This window comes from Piliocolobus tephrosceles, chromosome 1 (genome assembly GCF_002776525.5).
Source record: "Piliocolobus tephrosceles isolate RC106 chromosome 1, ASM277652v3, whole genome shotgun sequence".
NCBI lineage: Eukaryota > Metazoa > Chordata > Mammalia > Primates > Cercopithecidae > Piliocolobus > Piliocolobus tephrosceles.
This window is the reverse complement of record NC_045434.1, coordinates 165,034,066-165,057,251: the sequence shown is the minus strand read 5'-3', so window position 1 is coordinate 165,057,251 and position 23,186 is coordinate 165,034,066. Positions and strand designations below refer to the sequence as shown.

The 23,186-nt window shown below is 39.4% G+C and overlaps 1 protein-coding gene across 10 annotated transcripts in view; it reads right to left on the bottom strand.

The window, feature by feature from the left end:
• The window catches only part of DAB1 (DAB adaptor protein 1), a 1,195,266-nt gene that overhangs the window by 135,601 nt on the left and 1,036,479 nt on the right, over positions 1-23,186 (bottom strand). For 9 of the 10 annotated variants that reach the window (XM_023187666.3, XM_023187675.2, XM_026454157.1 and 6 more), the window contains 2 exons: positions 14,741-14,880; positions 6,034-6,132 (listed from right to left, as the gene is read on the bottom strand). In XM_023187666.3, coding sequence (XP_023043434.2) covers positions 6,034-6,132; positions 14,741-14,880 — 239 coding nt within the window. Of the gene's footprint in view, positions 1-6,033; positions 6,133-13,449; positions 14,881-23,186 lie in introns of those variants that run through there. The other variant, XM_023187722.2, reaches the window with a different exon arrangement.

Here is a 23,186-nt window from a genome sequence, read left to right as displayed (position 1 = left end):
TGCTTACTGGAACATTTCAGATTTTGGATTTTTGGATTTAGGATGCTCAACTGTTAAGTATATATAATACAAATATTCCAACATCTGAAAAACTCTAAAATTTGAAACACTTCTCGTCCCAAGCATTTCAGATAAGGGATACTCAACCTGTACTGCCTAATCATATATGGGTTATACTGTCAACATTCTATCTATCCAAGAAAACTACGGATGAAGCAGTGCCAGTTGTAACTCCACCTCTTTTGTCTTCACTCAGGAAAGCTCAGGAAAGAATGAAAGTAAGTAACAGTGACAATAAGACAGAGATAATGGGGAATCTGCTCTAATATAGATCAAAGCATAAAATGATTTTATAAAATCATTTATAAAATTTGGTATGCTATTATTAGTAACACCTCACTAGTATCAGAGATTCTGGACCAAGCTACCAAGCTCTGCCATTTGTTATCTGTGTGACTTAAATTATATGGACCCTGGCTTTCCCATCTGCAAAATGGTGATAATAATAGTATCTACTTCATAGAATTGCCATAGCATAGTTAGACTGTTGCGTCTAATAGCTTTAAGTAAGTGTTGGCTCATTCAAATGAATAAGCAAAATTCACATGTGTCTGTGGCAACAAGGATGTTGCAACATCTTGAAAAGTTGATGCAGACCACTGCCCTTCATCCTAAGAAACAGACTTACTTGTAGGGTCCTGCAGTGCGTATCATTTTTTATGATATAAAGTCGTAATAATTATATGGATTGAAATGGTGACTGGAGAGAGAAGAGAGTCAGTGAGGTTCACTAGAAAGTCTTGGAGTTGAAAAGTCTCTTCTGAGTCAACAGCCAGGTCAGGGACACTCACAGAATCTCACTGTCCTTATCTGCAAACTGAAGATGACATAACTCCTTCCTTGTCATCCATCTGGTCTACAGACCTAGTAACATCATGGTATATTAGCAATATCTAGGTATCTAAATGTATGAACAGCTTTCACTATTGATTTATTCCCTGCAACAAGCTAATAATAAAACAAAATTTACTCACATAAGGATTAGGATCAGGAGTTCTTTGAAATTCAAGACAGGGTGTAAATTGCTGCAAAGGGTCTCTTTAATTGGGATCAAAACATTTTTGACAGCTTTTGGATTTTAGCTATTGTCACGTTCCGCAAATGTTTCTTTTCTTGGTTTTAAAAAAAAGTGCAGTCAAGCTTGAGCAAAAAAACTGCAGATGAGATAAACAACTAAGATTATCATTCCAAATGATAAAGACCCAGTTTTCCATTTCTTTGATATGGAAAAAAAAAACTTCATTGACAACCCATGCTGCACATTGAGTCAGCCTCCTGCTGGGCAATGACTAAGGTTTAGTAAACTGTTCTGCTCATAATCTCCAATGGAGGTTTTCCAAATAAAAAGCATCAATAGATATGACTGTGAGAGAAAACATAATCTTAAAATTAGTCTCTGGACTCAACTTAGATGTGACTTTGTTCAGCACATTATCTTCTACTTGACTGTCTTCAACAATATTTCATCAGATGGTTGGTGCTTGAATACTCCCAGCGACGGTGAACTCTCTCACACAAAAGGCAGTCCATTTAACTGCTGACTGATAGAAAAGCCTTCTTACTGATAAATAGAAACCACCTCCTAAAACTTCTGTCAATTAGTCCTAGTTCCATTCCTTGAGGTCACACAGAGCAAGTCAGCTCCTCTTCCTACTTGACAATTCATATAAAGAGTGTTAATGCTAGGCACGGTGGCTCACGCCTGTAATCTGAACACTTTTGGGAGGCCAAGGGCCGGGGGAGGTGGATCACCTCAGGTCAGGAGTTCGAGACCAGCCTGGCCAACATGGTGAAACCCTGTCTTTACTAAAATACAAGATAAATTAGCAGGGTGTGCTAGCGCACACCTGTAATCCCAGCTACTTGGGAGGCTGAGGTAGGAGAATTACTTGAACCTGAGAGGCAGAGGTTGCAGTGAACCAAGATTGCACCACTGCACTCCAGCCTGGGTGACAAAGTGAGACTCCATCTCAAAAACAAACAAAAACAAAACAAAACAAAAACAAACAAACCAACAACAACAAAAAACAAAACAAAAAAAGAAAAACTATTAATATGGGGTACCCTGACCCTTATCATCTTTACTTCAGAGTGAAACATATTCAGTCCTTTTAACCATTTTTTAGGACCTTTGTTAAGGCATATTTACAAGCTAAGATTGCCAGATGCTACAGAAGTCTAATGTTAATCTAACAAAACTGGGGTAGACTAAGTGAGACAGAAAACATTCAACTCTACTTTCTTCCTAATTCTCCACTAGGGATCTAACATGTCCTCTACAAAGCTAAATGGCTTTGGGCGGAAATGATTTTACTGTTGTTCTCTTTGTGTCTGGCTAAATAATCAAAAATAGTGCTACAAGGTTTGGTGGTATCTTTCTTTGGGGACAGTTTAGCCACATTTGAGTAAGGATGCAGATAAAAGTAAAGAACATAAACTACCCTAATTAGTTAAAATCAAGGTAATTAGGACTTCAATGATCTGGGCACAGCATATTTGATGGTGGGGTCTGTGATAAAACAGCAAAGCCCAAAACATGACCCTCGGATAAGATAAAACACCAGATACCCTTTACCTCTGTCCTTTTCCCTTTGATTACACACACCAAGTATCATGGTAATGGAAGAGACTAGAGATGATATCATATATTGTGGCATATAAATCATTGTGAAAGTATCTCTCATTTGGGCTTGATCCACATCACTAAGCTCCCACAAAGAATGCTGGAGGACTACAAGCCCAGAGTTCGCCATATTCTGTGTTCCCAAAGATCATATGAGCCACATGTGTGTCAAGCAGTTTTGGTTCAGCGTAGTTTCCAGGTCCCCACTTGCCTGGATCCTCCTCATAAGAATATGTTTCCATTTGTCTATATCCAATTTAAAATGTGGAGTTCAGAACTGAGCACGGGTCTCCAAACTATGGTCTTTACAGAACAGAGAACCCACCTCCCCAGGGTTTTGAAGCTATATTTTTATGAAGGCAGATAAAGCTTACATTAGGCTTGTAATCCTGTCGAATTCAAGCCCTTTTACTACCAATGCTTGCGCCTTCATCCTAAACTCCCTTCTACCAAGGCGTCCCCAGAGAGGCCCACCTTCTATAATATAGAGGTAAATTGCATTGATTTTTTTATTCAGGTTGACTTGAGGTGAAATCCCAGTTCTGCTTCCTACACGCTGGGTTGTATTGTAAATACTTTTAAATTTTCTGTATATGATGTTTTGACATCTTAAGAAATCTTTCTGACTGGGGAGAGACTGTTTCTCAATTCTTAGACATAATAAAGGACCCAGCCAGGGACATGTCTTTGATATGCAAACTAACCAATCCAGAGTCATCCCTCCTCTGCCTGGTTCATACAGCCCAGAAAGCAATATTCCTCTGCCTTCACTATCTCGGGGCAGACGGGGATCACCCCTACAGCTTAGAGCCAGACAAAACGATTCGAACTAGCCAATCACTTGCTGTGACCTGCCTTGCCTTGGATTGCCAATCCCAATAAAGGAGTGGCCTTAGGTCTCCCCTTTCTGCTCCTTGTCTTTTGCCTCCTGACCACCCTGGTGTCTTTCCCATGTGGCCCTGTGTGGTGTGCTGTGCTCCAGTCTCTAGGACCTGTGAGTATAACAAACTGTTTTTTTGTTTGTTTGTTTGTTTGTTTGTTTCCAGAGGCCCTCCAATGTCTCCTCTTATGGCTGCACCTGACTGACCAAAGAAAATGTTGTATACATACACCATGGAGTACTATGCAGTCATAAAAAGGAATGAGACCACATCTTTTGTGGGAATGTAGATGGAGTTGGAGGCCATTATCGCTAACAAACTAATACAGGAACAGAAAGCCAAATACCACATGTTCTCACTTATAATAGGAGCAAAATGATGAGAACTCATGGACACATAGGTGGGAACAATAGACATTGGAGCCTACTTGAGAGTGGAAGAGAGAGGAAGAGAGAGGAAGAGAAGGAGAGAGAGGAAGAGAAAAAATAACTATTGGGTACTAGGCTTAGTACCTAGCTGACAGAATAATCTGTACAACAAACCCTGAGACATGAGTTTACCTATAGAACAAACCTGCACATGTGCCCCTGAACCTAATTAAAAAAGAAAAAGAATACAAAACGTGGGTGAACTTAGAAAAGATTTATCTCGAGAGATAATAGGCACCGTTGTTAAACAAAAGGACTCAGGAGCCAGACTGCTTAGGTTCTAATCCTGCCTCTGTCACCCCTTACTGCCAGCAAGTTATGTAAACTTTTCTGTCCTTGCTATCTTCAACTATAAAATGAGAATAATAGCACCATCTACCTCCTAGGGTTGTTATGAGGATTAAATGACCTGGTACTTGTAAAGAGCTTACCACAATGCCTGGCACATAATATATACTTGATAAAGTAGCTATTAGTATCACCTCATAGGAATGTTGCGAGAATGAAACTGAATTATGTATGTAAACTGACTAACACGTGTCTAGTATATAGGAGGTACTCCATAATGAGAGTTACACCTAGCTATTTTTTATTGTGGTAAAATACATAACATACAATGTACCATTTTAACTATTTTTCAGCATGCAGTTCAGCTGCATTAAATACATTCACATTTCTGTGCAACCATCACCACATTCATCTCCAAAAGATTCCATCTTCCCAAATTGAAACCTAATGCCTACTAAATAATAACGCTTCATTTTTTTCTTTTCCCTGGTCTCCGGCAATCACCATTCTATTTTCTGTCTTTATGACTGTGACTATGTGAAGTAATCCATATAGATGATATCATGCAATATTTGTCTTTTTGTGTCTGGCTTAATTCACTCAGCATAATGTCTTCAAGGCTCATACACATTGTAGCACATGTGAGAATTTTCTTTCATTTGAGAGCTCCATAGAATTTCACTGTCTGCATATACAACATTTTGTATTCATCCATCTACAGGCATGGGTCACTTCTACCTTTTGGCTACTGAAAGTAATGCTGTTATGATCAGGGGTGTACAGATATCCATTCTATTACTAGTTATTCAGGAGTAATTTTTCTATAGCTTTTTTTCCTGAAGAAAATCCATTTTTTACATTTAAACTATCATCTTACTACCCTTATGTTATCTTCATACTAGTCAGAACAAGGAAGAGAAAATAATAATGCAAAATGACCAGGGTCATGTAACTCAGATGGTTAAGAATTATTTATAAAGTGCTTGATAAATTACCTTTGTGAAGTTCATGGTAGGTGATATACATGGAGGTGTTTTATAAGCTGTAAAACACTGAATAAATACAAGGAAAAAGACATCTATTTGACTCTTGTTTTCTTGGAAAACGGATCATAGAAGGTTTTTCTATTTTCCTCTTGCCACCAATGAACAGGACTGACAGTGTCAGGAGAGCTCTGGGGATGAATCTGGGAGTTAATTGCAGCTGTAAGGTTGATGAAAACACAAACCACTTCTTTGGTGGGTTCAACAAACATATCAGCCCTTAAATTTCCTGGTCGTGCAGTGATAGATTTCTTTTTTAAGATTGAGAACTCCATTTATTCTTTTTGATTACAGCAATTGCAAGGTGCTCCAGGTTAAACTCAAGAGAGTCTGGATGCTTTGACCGAGTCAAAAGATGTACATGTATCTCCCTCTAGGACGCATGTCATTAAAGTTGCCAACACACAAAGAAATTTAACTTAAACTGTCACATTACACATTGATCTTCAAAGCTCATCAATCTCCCATCAGATTACCAGGATAGTGGGACACTTTTATCACCATTACACTATAAGAAACACAGTGCAGTCACACTGTGGCCAAGTCAGCATAGAGACCTGCTTTGATGGATGATCAGAGTTGATCAAGTTTGTCAGTTGCTTTATGTGTTTGTACGCTTGTTTTAGATTCCTTCCCAGAGAGTAGAGGCTTTTAAGGGCACATGTGTCAATGGATTCAATTTCACAAAGCCATGTGATTGCTTTACTTACCCCTGTCTTCTCATCAAAGATTTTGATTCCTCCAAAGGAGATGGTTAAAAAGATTTTCTGTTTGTGTTCTCCTTTGGAACGAGCGCCAGCAACAACGCCCTGTTGACAGGAAGAACATGGTTTTTACTTTAGTGTTTTCATTTGAAAATTCTCTCTGGTCCCAAAGGCACGTCAGATACCATCAACCAATGCCACCAATCATGCACACTGCTTTCCTTTCGCACTTCCACATTTCTCTACTCAGTGCGCTCACATTTTCTTGGTGTTTTAGGGTCATGCTCGTCCTAACACATTGTATAGAGAAATGTTTGAATGTTCACTCACTTAACTAATCGAACTTTATAGAATGGTGTCTAGATGCTCAGCTCAGAATTGGGGGTCCCAAGACAGACACAATATGGTTTTCATATTAATGTCTTTTGTGGGTTTTATATTAGATATGGTTTTAACCTTTTAAATAAAGGTGAGCCACTAAGTATATTCCTACATACAATTTTATTTTTTATAATTCTGGAAAAAGTTTTCATATGAATCAATTTTAGATAATAGAAAGAAAATAAAAACAAATGCTAGACTGTCCATTTTGCTGGAAAAAAATGTGATCACCATAGTTAAATGCCTATTGATTGCAATTTTTATCCAAAGACATTTTGTGTTTACCACTACCCTTGTTCCTCTCATTCTCACATTCCATTCATCAAAAAAAAAAAACAAAAAAAAAACCTGTTTCCTTACTGTCTCAAATGTTTTATAAGCCGAAGATATGTCTATGAATCATTGAGAGGGTAAGCTTCACAAAATGGGTGTTACTTTGTTCACTGCTTTATCTCTAGTGCTTAGGACAGTCCCTGGAGGGCAGGAGGTGCTTAGCAAATAATTGCTAAGTGAATATGTGCTATCCAGAGTCGCCCAAAGTTGATATGATTCAAGTTAAAAATAAAGACACTTGCTTTTCAAATTAGATTCTGTATTGGCCAGTTGCAGGAAAGCATGGGCTTCATACTAGGGTACAATTCAGGGGATAAAGACCTTTCAAGGGATCTACACTCTCAGGGGCTGTTGTTGACCATGCATTAGGGGCCTTGAGGCTTCCAGCTTCCTGCCAGCCTCTAAAGATGGCAAGACTAAGCCCAACTCTCAGCAGTTATGGTTCTGGGGTTTTAGAAGAAGAAAGGTCTAAAATAATATTGATTTCATATTTCCAGGAGATAAAACTACTATGTGCTATTCTCAGCATCAGTTTTGGGGAATGGTTGGTGTTAGAGAGCAGTAGATATGACCAGAAGTATGAGGAAGGCACATTCTTTTGAGGATGTTTGATTATCTTCACCTTGGGTATTGGAAATATTCTGTGGAATAAGAATATCTAAGTCGTACTCCTGGTTCTGTATAATCTTGGACAAATTACTTAACCTCTTAGCTTTACTTTCTTAAGTGTAAATACATCATTTTTTTGCATGGTTGAGAGAATTAAATAAACATTTACATAAAGTACCTAGCACAATGCCTGGTATACTGAAGAATGTAATAAAAATGAATTTCTTCTAGAAAATACATGAACGTCCATTACAGTTTGTGTTCCAGTTCCTGTTTATAGACACCTACTAGGAGGAAATTCCCTCTTTCATACACCACCCATTCATTCTCAAGCACATCTTGCAGACTCACAGACATGCAGAATGTATAGCACCACAAAAAACCTTAAAACTAATAGATCCAAGTTTCTCAAAAGACAGATGAGAAAAATGATGAATTGAAAGGTAGTAGACCATCCTGAGATGGCACAGGGAATTGGTCAATGAGCTGAGACTACAACACAGCTCTCCTAACACTTGGTGCTAGGACCAGTGATTATCCTTTACATGTGTCTATTTCTAGGGAGTTTAAGTCTCTCTCCCTACAACCACCTTCCAATCTTCCTCTTTCAGCTCTTCAGAGCTGCTCCATATTGACATACGACCGCTCCTCCAGCAACTGCTCTCTAAAAGGTTAGAGCAACTCTTAACTCACATACAAAGCAGAGTTCTCTGTCTCTTCAATCCCTCCCCACATTCAATGATTTCTAGATCGCTCAATGTGCTCCTTGTTTTCCCATGAATTTACTGTGGGATGCTTTTAAGGAACATGCAGAAATGGCCAAAGTACGTCTTTGGAATCCCAGGGGTAACTCCTAATTTCTGTTTAATGCCACCATCTCTGACCCTCTTAGCCAACAGAGCACACCCTTTATGACAAATTGCACCTCCTTTGTTTTTCCTGCTTCACTTTCCTCCTGGAAGTTACCGCCATCTGACATTTCACAAATACATTCGTTGATTGTCTGCCTTTGCCTAATAGAACAAAAGCTCAATTGTGCATGGAACTTTTTTTATTTGATTTGTACCTAGGGCTGAGAATGCAGCCTAGTGTAAAGCAGGAACTCAAAGAGAAGGAAAGTGACTTTCCCTCACTTGCCTTTTAAATCTGTGTTCTCGGATGGATTTGCACTAAAATAATACACGTTACTATCCCGTCACACCCCAACCTTCAATGTCAGATATCCAGGACACATACAAATCAGAAAAATAATTAGCCCCTTGCTGGGGGCTGAATGTATTCCCTCAAATGCATGTGTTGAATCTTAATTGCCAGTGTGATAGTACTGGGAGGTGATTAAGTGATAAGGGTAGAACACTCATAGAGGGGATTAGGGTTCTTATAAAAAGGCTTCAGAGAATGGGTTCATTCCCCTTTCTGCCCTTCTGTTTTGAGGATACCGCATGCATCCCCTTTGGAGGATGCAGTAACAGGCACCATCTTGGGAACAGAGAGATCAGGGTCCTCACTGGACACCCAACCTGCTGGCCCCTTTATCATGGATTTCCCAGCATCCAGAACTGTGAGAAAATAAATTTGTTTTTTATAAAAAATTGTCCAGTCTCAGGCATTTTGTTACAGCAGCACAAATAGACTAAGATGTACCCTCCTAAAGGAAAGTACTGGAAGGACTGTCAAAGGGGAGGAGACTGTCTCCTTCTGGCTTTATTCCTTCTTCCTTTAGGTGAGAAGAGCACAGGACAGGTTGGGGAAAGGGCTACACCTTTGGTCAGGAAGAGAAGTTTCAATGTCTCTATCTCCAAAACAGTCCTAACAGCTCCTAGCTCACAGATTTCCTGGAATATCAAAAAGCAATAATTCCTGGCACATAGTAGTACTGATTAGATACTAAGGCCCCCTTTGCTTGTTGGTATCAAGTAGCTACCAAAGAATTCCCTGGTAGAACACAGCTGTAGGTAAAGAAGGATGGAAAAAGCCAACATACATGTTCCAGGAGCATTTCCACTTGGGGCTGCTGATGGTGACTTTACATGACAAATGAAAAACAGAAGGACAATCCATAAGGTGCTATCTTTGGGGAAAGAAAAGTCCCATCTTATCAAGCATGTTTTTCTTGTGAGACAGGACTCTGGGTCAAGCTCTGAAAAACTGCACTCAGTCTAGAGTGGGTCTGCCACAAGACAGTACCTTCAGGACACTGATGGGCTCATCTCCCCACAAGACTATTCATGGCCACTGTGCAGAACTAACAGAGGCTCAGGAGATAGCTCTGGTTAGGGAGTCAAAAGATGTGGATATAGGTTCTGTTATGGACTCTGTGCCTGATATTAGCCACTTGACCTGGTAAGTCACCACTGGAAATGTGGAAACCGGAGAGTCAAACACTTTCTTGGATGCCTATGCTAGAGGTTCTCTTACCTATCATATAATTTAGTCAATATCACAATCCTGGGAAGTAAGAATTACCTCCCTCGTTTTACAGATGAGGAAACATAAGGCCAGGGGATCAAATGACCTCCTAGAACCTAAAGAGACTAATAAGTCATAGAACTGAAAGTCAAACAGCGATCTTTCTGATTCTCAAGGTAGGAATCCTTCTACCACAATCCTCTCTTCTCTAAGAGCCCCTTTTTGAGAAACAGGTTTTTAAAAAATGACCACGCAATGATGCATGCTACAGATATGTCCAAAAGTTTATGAAAATAGCTAGGTAGACCCAACAGCTTCCAAACTTAGTGGTGAAGAGGAACCCAAAAATGAGAATAATATTCACATTTCTCACCTCATAAGAGTGTGGGGACACTTAAGCAAACTATGCATTTACTGCACTTGGCACAGTGTGCAGGGAGGGCTCAGTAAATAACAGTTATTCTTTTGAGAGCTAATATTGATATGATTAAGCAATACCACGTGCTAGGCACTGTGTGAAATGATTGACACAGGCATCCTCAAGGGAGTCGTAAGTAGGCAGCATCTCAATGGAGGAAGTTACATATAGAAAAAAGGTCAGGCATGCCAAGCAAGAGTCACAGGCTGCCCTGTCCAGCCCAGGTGTTGCTGTGAGAATCAGATGTATGATGTACATGAAAGAGCTCTGAGAACATTCGCACAGCACAGTACATGCTCTCCAGGGAACATGTAAAGCATATGTGTAAATGCAGCAGGCTTCAGGCATGAATTCTGAAAACTTTAGAATGCTATTCCAGAAAGCCCCATGTAATAAGCCTAGTCTCCATTCTCCATTCTCAGTTCTAGCTAGTTACCAGGTATATGAACCAAAGGGAAAAAATTCATTCTAAGTTTCATTTTTTCCCAGTTACAAAGGGGAGTACAAGTATCTTTCTCTGTCCCATTTTTGCCCAGAGACTGATTCCTACAGACTAGAACTGCATCCTCTGATCTCCTGAGCTTCCTTTCCCATGGCTCCAGTTATGTTCCACCAATGCAAGGCACAGGCAGGAGATCAGCAGGTGGAAGGAGAGAGAGGTCAGGACATTGCTCCCCATTCCCTTATCATCCTTCGTTTGCATCTCTGTTAGTAGCTATATTTTGTGTGGTTAGAAAGGGAGACTTTCTTATCAATTCTGCTCTTCCTGTGCTCCAGTAAATATATATCTTCCTAGGAGTGGCAATAGCGTCCCACTGTTGCTTGATTCTGAGTACCTCACCACCCCTCATTTGCTACCTTAAATTTACCCACCCGTTGGAAGTTGCTCCTTCATTAAAGTACCGTCATCTGATCTTTCCGGGGTAGATTTTGGTTCTTTCAGGACTCTGACTGACATACTTAAGGTTCTGCACCTAGCTTTCTAGGCACTGTCTTTGGAGACCTCATCCTTTTCCTTAACTTTAATCACCACCATTTTGTCTCTGAAAGCTGACTAGTTTAGAAGTCAATGATGTGTGATGTGACTAATGGGTAGTAGCTTACTGGTAGGAGCTTAAGACCTAGTTTGGGAACCACAATAAATTAAATGCAAATACAAAACAGAATACAATTAAGGGCAAAACTGTGTCTTGTCAAACACAGGCTCTCTTGGTGTCTGGGTTAGAATTCATTTTATCATAGATTAAATGAAGGCTGTGAGGCAAATACTTTAACTTCTCTGACTCTCAGATTTCTTCTTCACAAAACAGGGAAGCTAATATGTATCTCATATGATCAAAAGATATATGTGAAAATCCTTTGTGGATTGTAAATTAAAATATTATGATGTTAACAAATGATAAGGATGATGATGATCATGATGCTCTGTTGGTAGACAGGCAATGGGTCACTCATATTCATTATATGAATCCCCTCTCAGTCCCCTACAATCCAAGAGAAAACTCTCTAATGCAAGAACATGCACCAGCTTCAGAGAGTCTAGCAAAGGCAACAGAATTTTTATTTCTCATATGGCCTAACGTGAGTAAGTGGGCCTTTTTGCAAGGGTAAGAGGCATTTTGTACATCTCTCTGACTTTCCTGGGCAGATGGCCAAATAGAGAATTGATCATTTATGTTTCTGTGTTTCCTAAAGAAAAACCACTGGGAGCTGAAATGTCAACATTCTTCTCAGCAACCTGCAAATAATGAAACACAATTGTGTGGAAATCAAGGACCCCTCAAAAAGTTCAGCACAGCTGACAGGAGTATGTTATAGTAGGACAAAGTCTCAGGGCTTTGGGGACCTCATGGTTATTGAGAGGTGACAGATGGAGCACTTCACTGCAGGACACACACACACACACACACACACACACACACACACACACACACACACACGGTTGGCAGCCATTGCTAGGCCTAGTCCAGCTAGCTTAGGCCAATGTTAATCCTGAGTGAGAATGTTCCGGGAGCAGAGGCCAACTCCTGACTCACAGCCACTTAGGCCTCAGGTTTCCAAGAAGGCGGCTGGCCAATGATGTGCTCTGTGACTGAACCTGGTAAAGGGTCATCTCCCAGATGCTGGGAGCATGAGCTCCTTTCTCCTCCTCAGCAGACTTGTGGCTCTGGATGAGAACCAGATCTTGGCATTTTCTTCATGTCTTTTAATGAAGATTTGTTAGAGCAAATCTCCATTTGCCAGACTTCATATTCACTGAGGAGGGACTTCAGCAATAATCAAGATCTTGGCCCTTATTCTCATCTTCGACTAGGGTCCCCTTGGGATGGAAGGTGTGGCTCTATCTGATTGAAGAGTTTGAAGCAGCAGCTGAACATACAAAAATCAGTCTCTTCTGGGGCTCTCTTTGCAATCTGCCTACGGATAGACAGATTGCATTCTCATCTGATCTCATGCACGAGTCATGGGTCCTACTCTGGGCAAGGGCAGGGGTTGGGAGAACAGGGGGATCTGCAGTTGTCCAACACTCCTGCAAACCAAGTGGAATAGCTCATCTCATTCAAGGATGCTCACTGTGACTGTGTATCTAAGTCACATCCTCCAGGCCAGGATTTATCAGGCAGAAAGCTGGAGTTTGGAATTCTTCCTGTCCAACTCTTGTCTATTAATCACTCAGCTCTGAACTTGGGAGAAGAAAACTCATCATTGGACTACCGTAAAATTGTATAACATTGCTTAATTATTGAAAAAAAAAAAGATGCATTAACTTATTCCAAGGTGATTGCAAAATCATGGTTTTGATGTCTTTTATGCCTTTTTCTAGTATACTTTATAGTAAATACATAACTATTAAAATAAAGTTTGTTTATATAACAGCTTAACAAATAAAAAGAAGATATATAAATGAATATCTAGTGTTGAAAATTAAGAGTTTTAAAACTCATGATTCCTAGAGCCATACTATAGGGAAACTTAGCATCTGATATGTATGCTAACCTACTAAAAAATTTGTATAGCATAAACAAAAATAATAACTGATTTACTCAGCATCTATGAAAGTAAAGGTGATGCAGATTTTATCACATTTTACATTTATGCATTTTACAGGTTTTAATACTTTTACACACCTAACAAGCTTTTTTTTCTTTTCTTCCTTTGTCATTTGAAAATATTTCACTGACAAAGTTATGTCTTCATGGGCTATTTGAAGATATATATATGTATATATGCTCATATATATTATTAGATGAAGGAGAAAATGTCCCAGGACAGGAAACTGTATAAATTATAATTCCAATTTTATTACATATATGTGTATAATTCATATATTATATATGTAAAACCACAAAAAGAGCTTGCAAATTATACACAAAAATGTTGACACTGATTGGCTTTGTGGGATTGTGGATTATTTCAGTTTTCTTCCTTATATTTTCTGTATTTTCAAAATATTTCATAATGCACATAAGTGAACTCTATAATTGGAAAAAAATTATATATGTTTGAAATACATATGATATTTGTAGACTTCTTGTTAAATCATTTATTTTTTCAATGTTTTATAACTTTTTTAAAAGAAACAATATATAGACATCAGAATCTGAGAAAAGTGTTATTTTTGTATACTTTTAAGGCTGTTTAATAGAATTTAATAATTTATTTTGTATATTTAAAAAATTTCTAATTTCTGGCTGGGCATAGTGGCTCATGCCTGTAATCCCAGCACTTTGGGAGGCCGAGGTGGATGGATCACGAGGTCAGGAGTTCGAGACCAGCCTGACCAACATGGTGAAATTCCATCTCTACTAAAAACACAAAAATTAGCCGGGCCTAGTAGTGTACACCTGTAATCCCAGCTACTCAGGAGGTTGTGGCAGGAGAATCGCTTGAACCTGGGAGGCGGAGGTTGCAGTGAGCTGAGACTGCACCACTGCACTCCAGCCTAGGTGACAGAGCGAGACTCCTTCTCAAAAAAAAAAGAAAAAAAAAATTCTAATTTCTTTCTTAGTTTCCTCAGAGAAAAGACTTCTTTATAACATTTAAAATCAGAAATCTCTTCATGATATCTCCAAATCCCAAAATATAATTACATTTTACTTTAAGGATATTATTTTAAAGTGTTTGGGTTACATTAGTACAGATGATAAGAATGAATAAAATCAACTTTTATCTTAACATCTCTTACCATATGGCAAAAATACATATTATTTATTCAAAAATAAAAAGGTGGCAAAATTCATAAAATGTGGGGGATAAAAAAAGTGATAATTTTGTAATTTTATTTTTGCAGGAGTTGCAAAATAAAAATAAAATGGAATAAAATGTGATGCACTGAAAAATTGTAAAACTGGGCCTACCAAAATATTTCCACATAGTAGGTGCTCAATAAACATTTGCTGAATGATTGAAATCTCTTCCCAATGAAAAAATATGGTGATTCAACAGTGAGCCAAGTAATTTACCAATAAATGAATAAAGTTATTTACGATTATGGTGGTAATCATTTCTTTTCCTCATTCACATTAAACACAAAGTATTTAAAAGAAAACGTTTGCATAGCACCTTCAGTTTCATCATGGAATCCTGACATAACTTGTCTCCCCGAGCTGCGGAAACTTCATCAATCCCGATCAATTTGGCTTTGTACCGGACCCCTTCACCTTTAAACCTCTTTATCAAAGTGGCTTCACTGCGATCCTGACCTAAAAAGAGAAAAAGCAGATTCAAATATGTAGTTGTGCAGACCCCAGTTCCTTTGAGTATCCACAATTCCAAGATCCGCTGTCTGGTTTCATCTACATTCCTGGAAAGTCAAATCACTGGACCCAGGAGAAAGGAATAATGGTATCCCTAGATGCACATTCTGACTCCATCCATTTAAGTCCTGAGACAAATTACTTCTCCTTTCTGAGACTCAGTTTTCTCAGGTAGGAAAAATAAGTTAAAAATAACCACCCCAACAGGGTAGTATGATAAATAAATCAGATAACATGTGTGAAGCATGTAATTCAGGGTTTGATAAACAAGAGATATTCAACAAATGATAATATTCACCCACTAAGAGTTCATGTCTGAAATTGTTGTTAGAATAATATTAGCACCAAGTCTCTGGCATTGCCAACATTCAATAATAGCTTGGCCAGGGTCCAAGACCCTCTTCCCACCCAATTCCAAAAGCTGTTTTACAGTGAAACTCCAGAGTAATGACCTGAGGACAATTATCAAAAAATGGTTTTATGCCATCTCTTCTGGTAAGTCATGTGTGCAGGGAAATAGGCTTCCATGCTACGTGCTATTGTGTGTCTGCCCCTTCCAACAGGCTCTCTCAATAATCATTAAGATAATATTTTGCTATGACACATCAACCAGGAGCTCAAGCATATCTACATGAAGTGAGGACAATAAAGTTAACTCTGAACTGAGGAAGCACTCCATGCCAGATGTTCTATAAACTTTATCCCCACTCCTCACAAGCAAACCAGTTCCATTTTCCAGATGATGAAGTTGAAGATCACAGAGTTTAGGTAGTTTGCCCAAGTAAAAACATAGTCCCAAATAAGATGAATACAAGGAACTCAAACCCATCACTAACCTCATCATACTTTGACTAGTCAGAGGTCTGGACATTGTACAGTTGGTTCTTAAAACCCGGAGTGTCCTATCTGTCTGCTATTCATCTCCTATAATATCATTAACTTCAATTCTTGATTTCTCCTTCATCATGCTTACCTCATTCTGTCAGAAACACAGAGCTGAGGACATTAGAGATAATTCAGCCTATTTCCCTCTATCTATAGACGTGTAAACTAAGGCCTTCCTATCTTGTGGGGTTGAGAATTATCAGAAGACATGCTTAAAATAGAAAAACACAACAGCAATCACTAGTCATCATATAGTACATTTCTAATGACAAAATACAACTTTCATTTCATTCATTTATACATTCATCCCTTACCGAGCATCTCCTCTGTATCAGTGCTACTATTCACTGGCAACAGATGAATGAGACAACGTCTGTGCCCTTAGAAGCTTAAGTTTTTGGTGACTGCAAATACAAATGTATCTGCATTACGCTAGGTGTGTAAGAAGGTTCAAGCTTTAGAATCAGACATCCTCGTTTCCAATCATGGGTACCTCTCATAAGTCAACTAAACTGTGTGAGCCTCCCTTTTTAAAAGTGTTGGATGGGCTGGGCTCGGTGGCTCACACCTGTAATCCAGCACTTTGGGAGGCCAAGGCAGGCGGATCATGAGGTCAGGAGATAAAGACCATCCTGGCTAACACGGTGAAACCCCGTCTCTACTAAAAATACAAAAATTAGCCGTGCGTGGTAGTGGGCGCCTGTAGTCCCAGCTACTCTGGAGGCTGAGGCGGGAGAATGGCGTGAACCTGGGAGGCGGAGCTTGCAGTGAGCCGAGATCCCGCCACTGCACTCTAGCTTGGGCTACAGAGCCAGACTTCATTTCAACAACAACAACAAAAAAGAAAGTGTTGGATGACAATAAAGTATCCACCTTACAGCGTTAGCATGAACAGTAACTTCAATGAGACAGTATGTGTGAAGCATGTATTTACATGTTAAGTTTTCTATAAATGGTAGCTGTCACCACTTTCTTTTGTTTTTTTGGAAACAGCGTCTCACTTCATCACCCAGGCCGGAGTACAGTGGTGCGATCACAGCTCACAGCAGCCACCACCTCCCAGGCTCAGGCAACTCTCCTACTTCAGCCTCCCAAGTAGCTGGGACAACAGGCACGCACTGTCATACCTGGCTATTTTTTTGTAGAGATGGGGTTTTGCCATGTTGCCCAGTCTCGGACTTCTAGACTCAAGCAATCCACCATCTTGGCCTCCCAAAGTGCTGGGATTATAAGCGTGAGTATCACCACTATTATAAGCCCAGTAAAAGAAGCAAGAAGAAGACACATTCCTGGGAGGGTGGGAGGCAGAGAGAAGGAATGTCTGTCCAGTCAGGCCTGGACTTATGGTCCTGACTCCCAGATTTTTTTCTTTTTTTCCCACGACACCCCTGCTGACTCCTTGTATATTAAAGCCTTTGAGTAATATTCCATAAAGCAAATATAACACACGGATGATTAGTCAGAAACTATAATCAGTATAATAATTAAGCCTCAGCATTCTGTGAGAGCAGATGTCAGAGACTAGAGCTAAGAACAATGGGACATTTGCCACAATACACCTTATAGCTAAACATCTCTCTTCTTCAACATATGATACTATTTCAGTCCATAATAACATCTCTTTCACCACTGAGACTTCCCCAAACTTTAATTGTAATAACAATGCCAAGGAGCATTCATCACAAAGCATAGTATATGCATCAACTTGTTAAGTCCAGAAAGTAATTGTAGAGGTAGGTACAATTATTCAGGTTTCATAGATGAGGCTCTAAATTGAAAGTGTTAGAGGCCATGTAACTTGTGCAAACTTACTGAGTTGAACCTGAACCTAGATTTGTCTCGTGTGAAAGCCCATGTTTGTGGTTTGCTTGTGTTCTGTGTTTCCAAGTCTGTTTGCCTAACCACCGTGATTAATTGCTTCTTTTCTACTCAACTTTCTTATAAAGCCCCATCTTTATCTTGTACCCAAACTCACCTGGCCCAAATCTGATGGTAGTCAATACACTGGCAGCATTAAAACTCCATGGAAGGATGGAGAGACAGCTTGAAAATGGAACAGATTCCAGTCATCAGTCATCTCTAAGAAAATGTCTATGAGTCAGATACAAAGACAGCCTTAAGAAACATTTGTCAGGGCACAGAACTCTGCCGAGAAAGAAGATTCATAAGAGACGGTAGAACCATAGCAGGTGAACAAGGGCAGAGATTAATAAGAAAATATTAGGCCATTTAGAGGGAAGTAGGGAGTCCAATTTAGATTAGGACCTAGGGCCAAGCTAATTTGTATGAAGGGCACTTATGCAGTAGATAATCCAGTTTCTCATTAAATGCTTCACCATTAAAAGGGTAATTTTTCATGAGCACATCTTGAGCAAGGTCTCAGTTATATTAGTTAAGAAATAAATAACAGATATCAGAGCCATAAGGCTTTAATTCTATCTGAGGCACATACAATATGAAGGTGTTAGGAATAGGATCAATCTTCATGCATTTTAGGTCACCATGAATCCCAGCCTATGTTGCTGAAAACACCACTGACCCTCTGTTTCAAGCTGGACAAGAGAAAGACCACACATTTAAGGAAAATCACCCATATGGTCACTGTTACTGAGTTTTTAGTACAGTTACTGTGCCAAGGGTTTCATGTGCAATTTCTCATTTAATCTTCTCATTTGCTCTTGAGTTAGGCTCCAAAATGAGTCCTCTTTTACAGAAGACAACACAAACACCCAAAGTCCACAGCATAACTTGAATGTTTAAATAACAGCTATATTGAGATATGACTCACATACCGTACAATTCACCATTTCAAAGTATACAATCCAGTGGTTTTAGTTTAGTCACAGAATTGTACAACCATCACCACTATCTAATTTTAGAACATTTTTGTCATCCCAAAAGGAAGCTCCGTACCCATTAGCTGTCACTCTCTATCTTCCCATTCCCTCTGGTGCTAAACAACCACTAATCTCTTCCTGTTTTATAGATTTGCCTATTCTAGACATTTTGTATAATTGTTATCTTATAATGTGCAATTTTTTGAGTTTGACTTCTTTTACTTAGCAACATGTTCTCAAGATTCATCCGTGTTATAGCATGTATCAGTAATGCTTTTTTTGGTGAATATTATTCAATTGTGTGGTTATACCACATTAGCTCATAGACCTTTGGGTTGTTTCCATTCTTTAGCTATTATGAATAATGCTTCTATGAACATTTGTGTACAAGTTTTTGCATGGCTGTCTATATTCAATTCTCTTAAAATTATTCCTAAGAAAGGAATTGTTGCATCATATGGTAACTCTATGTTTAACCTTTTGGAGAACTGTCAAATTGTTTTTCCAAAGTGTCTGCACCATTTTACAACCCTCCTAGCAATACATAAAGTTCCTGTTTCTTTATCAGATGTTCTTCTCAACATCTGTTATTGTCTGTCTCTTTTACTTTAATCATCCTAGTAGGTGTTAAGTGATATTTCATTGCAGCTTTGATTTGCATTTCCCTAAGGAGTAATGATGTTGAGCATCTTTTCATGTGTTTATTGTTCATTTGCATATCTTCTTTGGAGAAATATCTATTCAAATCCCAGAGCCTCTGTTTGAACCTAGGTCTTGTGTAAAATTTCATGGTCTTCGCCATTAGTCCATGGGGCTTCCTGTGACCTACCTCTGTGTTCTGTTACAGAATTTAGCCTCTTTTATTTGTGTCACAGCTACTTGAGTTGATGTCTTATGGATAAACTGGCAGATGTCTTACTCTTAAAGACAAGTAGTTCACAAGTACACATGCCTTTCTCATGCCTTGTATCATTTAATCTTCCAAGGTTACTGAAAACCACCATTGTTATTATTTTATGGATGAAGAAACTGGAGCCCAAGAGGTAATAAAGTTACTTCAAGTTGAGCTTGGAACAGAATCTCATCCTGTCCTACTCCAAGGCTTGAGTTCTCCCACTGAGAGGCAATAGGCCTTAATGGTCTAGTACATGAGCTCTGGATTTAGAGGACCTGAGTTCAAGTCCCAGCTCTCCCACCTACCCCCTTAGTTGTATAATCATCGGTAAGTTCCTTTACATGTCTGCCACAGTGTCCTTATCAGTTAAGTATAGATACTAACGGGTTCTCCCAGTATTAAAGAAATGACAAATAACGCACAAGACAGTGAGTGACTGGCAAACAGTAAGAGCTTAATCAACATTGGTCATTGTTATTTGGGTGATCATACTTTCAGTTTGTCTGCCACAGTCCCAGAAACTTTTGTACTGACACTGTTGTTATCAGCATCCCTCATTACTCTCAAAAGTATTCCAGTTTGGTTAACAGACTGTGTGGTTACGCTAATTATATGATCGTCATTTGTATGCTGTCCTGCCTTAGTGTTCTTCATGCTAGGCACTTTGCTACCTTCCAGTGGTACATGGGTGAGCAGAAAGTGTCCACTCTGCTGCCCAGAGGAAGCCACATTTCAAAAGGCATCATATATAATTTCTCCACCCCTTAGCACTATATGACACTCACAGCTCTGGTCATATTCTGTTAAGCAATGTGTTTTCCTAAGGGGTGGAGAAACTGTAACTGGTAGGGAGATGATTAAGAAGAGCTACAGAGGAGAGATGGCATTTGAGTAAGTCCTTGTGAAAAAGCAGGGGTTCAAGAGGTAGGGAAGAAGGTGAGAAGCTTTCCAGATAAACAAAAAGTACAAGGATGTTTGGAGAATAGTTAGTAGTTTGCTTAGACTGTTTAGCAATCCTAATTACCTTCTGGAATCACCTAGGGAATTTTTTAAAAATACCACCCCAGAGCCCAGAGTGGTGGAGTGCACCTGCAATCCCAGTACTTTGAGAGGCCAAGGAGGGAGGATTGTTTGAGCCCAGCAGTTTGAAACCAGCCTGGGCAACATAAGAAAACCGTGTCTCAAAAGAAAAAAAAAAAAAACAAACCCCGCCACCTGGCAGATTTTGATTAGATGGGTCTGGGGTGAGCTGGGGCCAATGAATGTGCTTGCAAAGCACAGGACTAGAGGGCATGACTAGAGTGATGCACTCAAAGGGCAGCCAAATCATGAAGCATTTTAGAAGCCAAGTTAAAGCCTTTGAACATTGTTCTTTAGGCCACAGGAGCTATTAATGACCCAGGCTTGTTGTGATGATTAGATTAAAAAGAAGATTATAGCAACATGTGGGGAAGTGTAAGGCTGTAATTAACTGATTCATTCATTCCTTTATTTGATATTTATTGAGTGTCTACTATATATGTCTTCTAAGGTCCTCCAGATACTGCAGGGAACAAAACATATAAATATCCCTGTACTCAGGGAACTTACATCCTAGTGGGAAGTCAATGGAGTTTTGCTGTAATTTTCTAAGTTAAGTGTAATGAAGAATCCCCTGTAAAAACCACAACAGCAACAACAGATTCCTAAATCCCTTCCAGTGAGATTCTGCACCAGTGGGAGGGACCAAGCAGATGGAGTTGATTCAGATATAAGTAATCCTCAAAGATCACTGGAGAACAGCAATTTGCTTATGTAGAGAATCCCTTGTAAGATGATATTTCTCAGACTGGGGTCCTCAGAATAAAACTTTCCCAAGTTTCAATTTGGGGTTTTCAAATAGATAATAATCTTTTAAATATTTTACCAGTTGTGAAGAATAAAAGGTATTAGTAATAATATATTTCAAAGGTACTTTAATAGGCTTCAACTTTGGTTTCTTAAAAACCTGAAAATTTCTTTTCCAATGTTTATTATTTATGTATTTATTTTTGAGTCTCACTCTGTCACCTAGGCTGGAGTGCAGTAGCATGATCTCTGCTCACTGCAACCTCCACCTCCTAGGTTCAAGTGATTCTCCTGCCTCAGCCTCCCAAGTAGCTGGGGTTACAGGTGCTTGCCACCATGCCTGGCTAATTTTTGGATTTTTGGTAGAGATGAGGTTTCACCATGTTGGCCAGGCTGGTCTCGAACTCCTGACCTCAAGTGATCCGCCTGCCTTGGCCTCCCAAAGCGCTGGCATTACAGGCGTGAGCCACCGCGCCGGGAATCTTTTTCAATGTTTAGAAGGGATCTCCTTAAGTGTGAGAAATACTACTCGGTATCATTTGTGGCTGTCCGGGTGAGCGTGCCTCTGGCTGGTCAGGAGTGCCAGTGCGGTAGGGGAGGGTGCACCACCTCCTTAACACTTTCCTACTTGGCTCAGAGGAAAGCAATCCTGCACTGAACATTTGAAGATTTCTGCTCTGATACACCTGCTTCACTTGGTTTCATAAACAAACTAATTGCCAACAACTAAGAGGGAATGCTTTATCTGGGATCTCAATCCAAGGCTCTTCAAGTAATTGAATTTTCAATATAGCACTGATTCGAATTCCAAAGGAGGAAGATATGGGGGTTACACAGCATCATAGAGTTGCCTGGAAACCAAGCCCTGTGAAAGAAAAGCAGTAACTGGCCGGAAAGAAGGAAGGAAAGAGTAGTTCCTTCCTTCCTTCCTTCCTTCAATCTGGATTCAGATGTAGTCTCTGTTACTGTACCTTCACCTATGTGATGTCACTTGAGGTTCAATCTCCCCAGGCGCCCAATGAATGTTCATAGGGAAAAGATCGTTTCGAAAGTCTCTGAGTGATAATTGTATACGATGATATTTATGACTAGTTAATATATTTATAACTAATGTATTTATAACTAATATTTATAACTGTATGATGTACATTGGATATATCAGTTTATTGTTATGGCAATATTATGTGGTGATTGTCTACATATGTTAAATCTAGGAACAGAACTGAGTTGGTAAGTGCTAAAGCTAGGATTTGAACCCAAGTCTTCATAAATCCACAGAACGCAGGTCTCCAGTTTTATAATCACATACCACTATTAGTAAAACATTTTTGAGCCCACAACTCTAAGATAGATATATTTCTGTAATAATTACATACATGTACTACTGATAATCTATATATATATTTTTGAGACAGAGTCTCGCTCTGTCACCCAGACTGACATGCAGTGGTGTGATCTTAGCTCACTGCAATCTCTGCCTCCCGGGTTCAAGCGATTCTCATGCCTCAGACTCCCGAATCACTGAGATTACAGGTGTGCGCCATCACACCTGGCTAATTTTTATATTTTTAGTGGACATGGTGTTTCACCATGTTGGCCAGGCTGGTCTCGAACTCTTGGCTTCAAGTGATCAGCCTGCCTCGGCCTCCCTGAGTGCTGGGATTACAGGCATGAGCCACCACACCCAGGCCCATATATTATTATTAAAGCTTACTTTTTCTTAGAACTTTTTGGATTAAAATCAAACATAAACAGGCATCTTATATTTTTCTAATGTGCCAGCAGATTATCTTGCATAACCTGGGGAG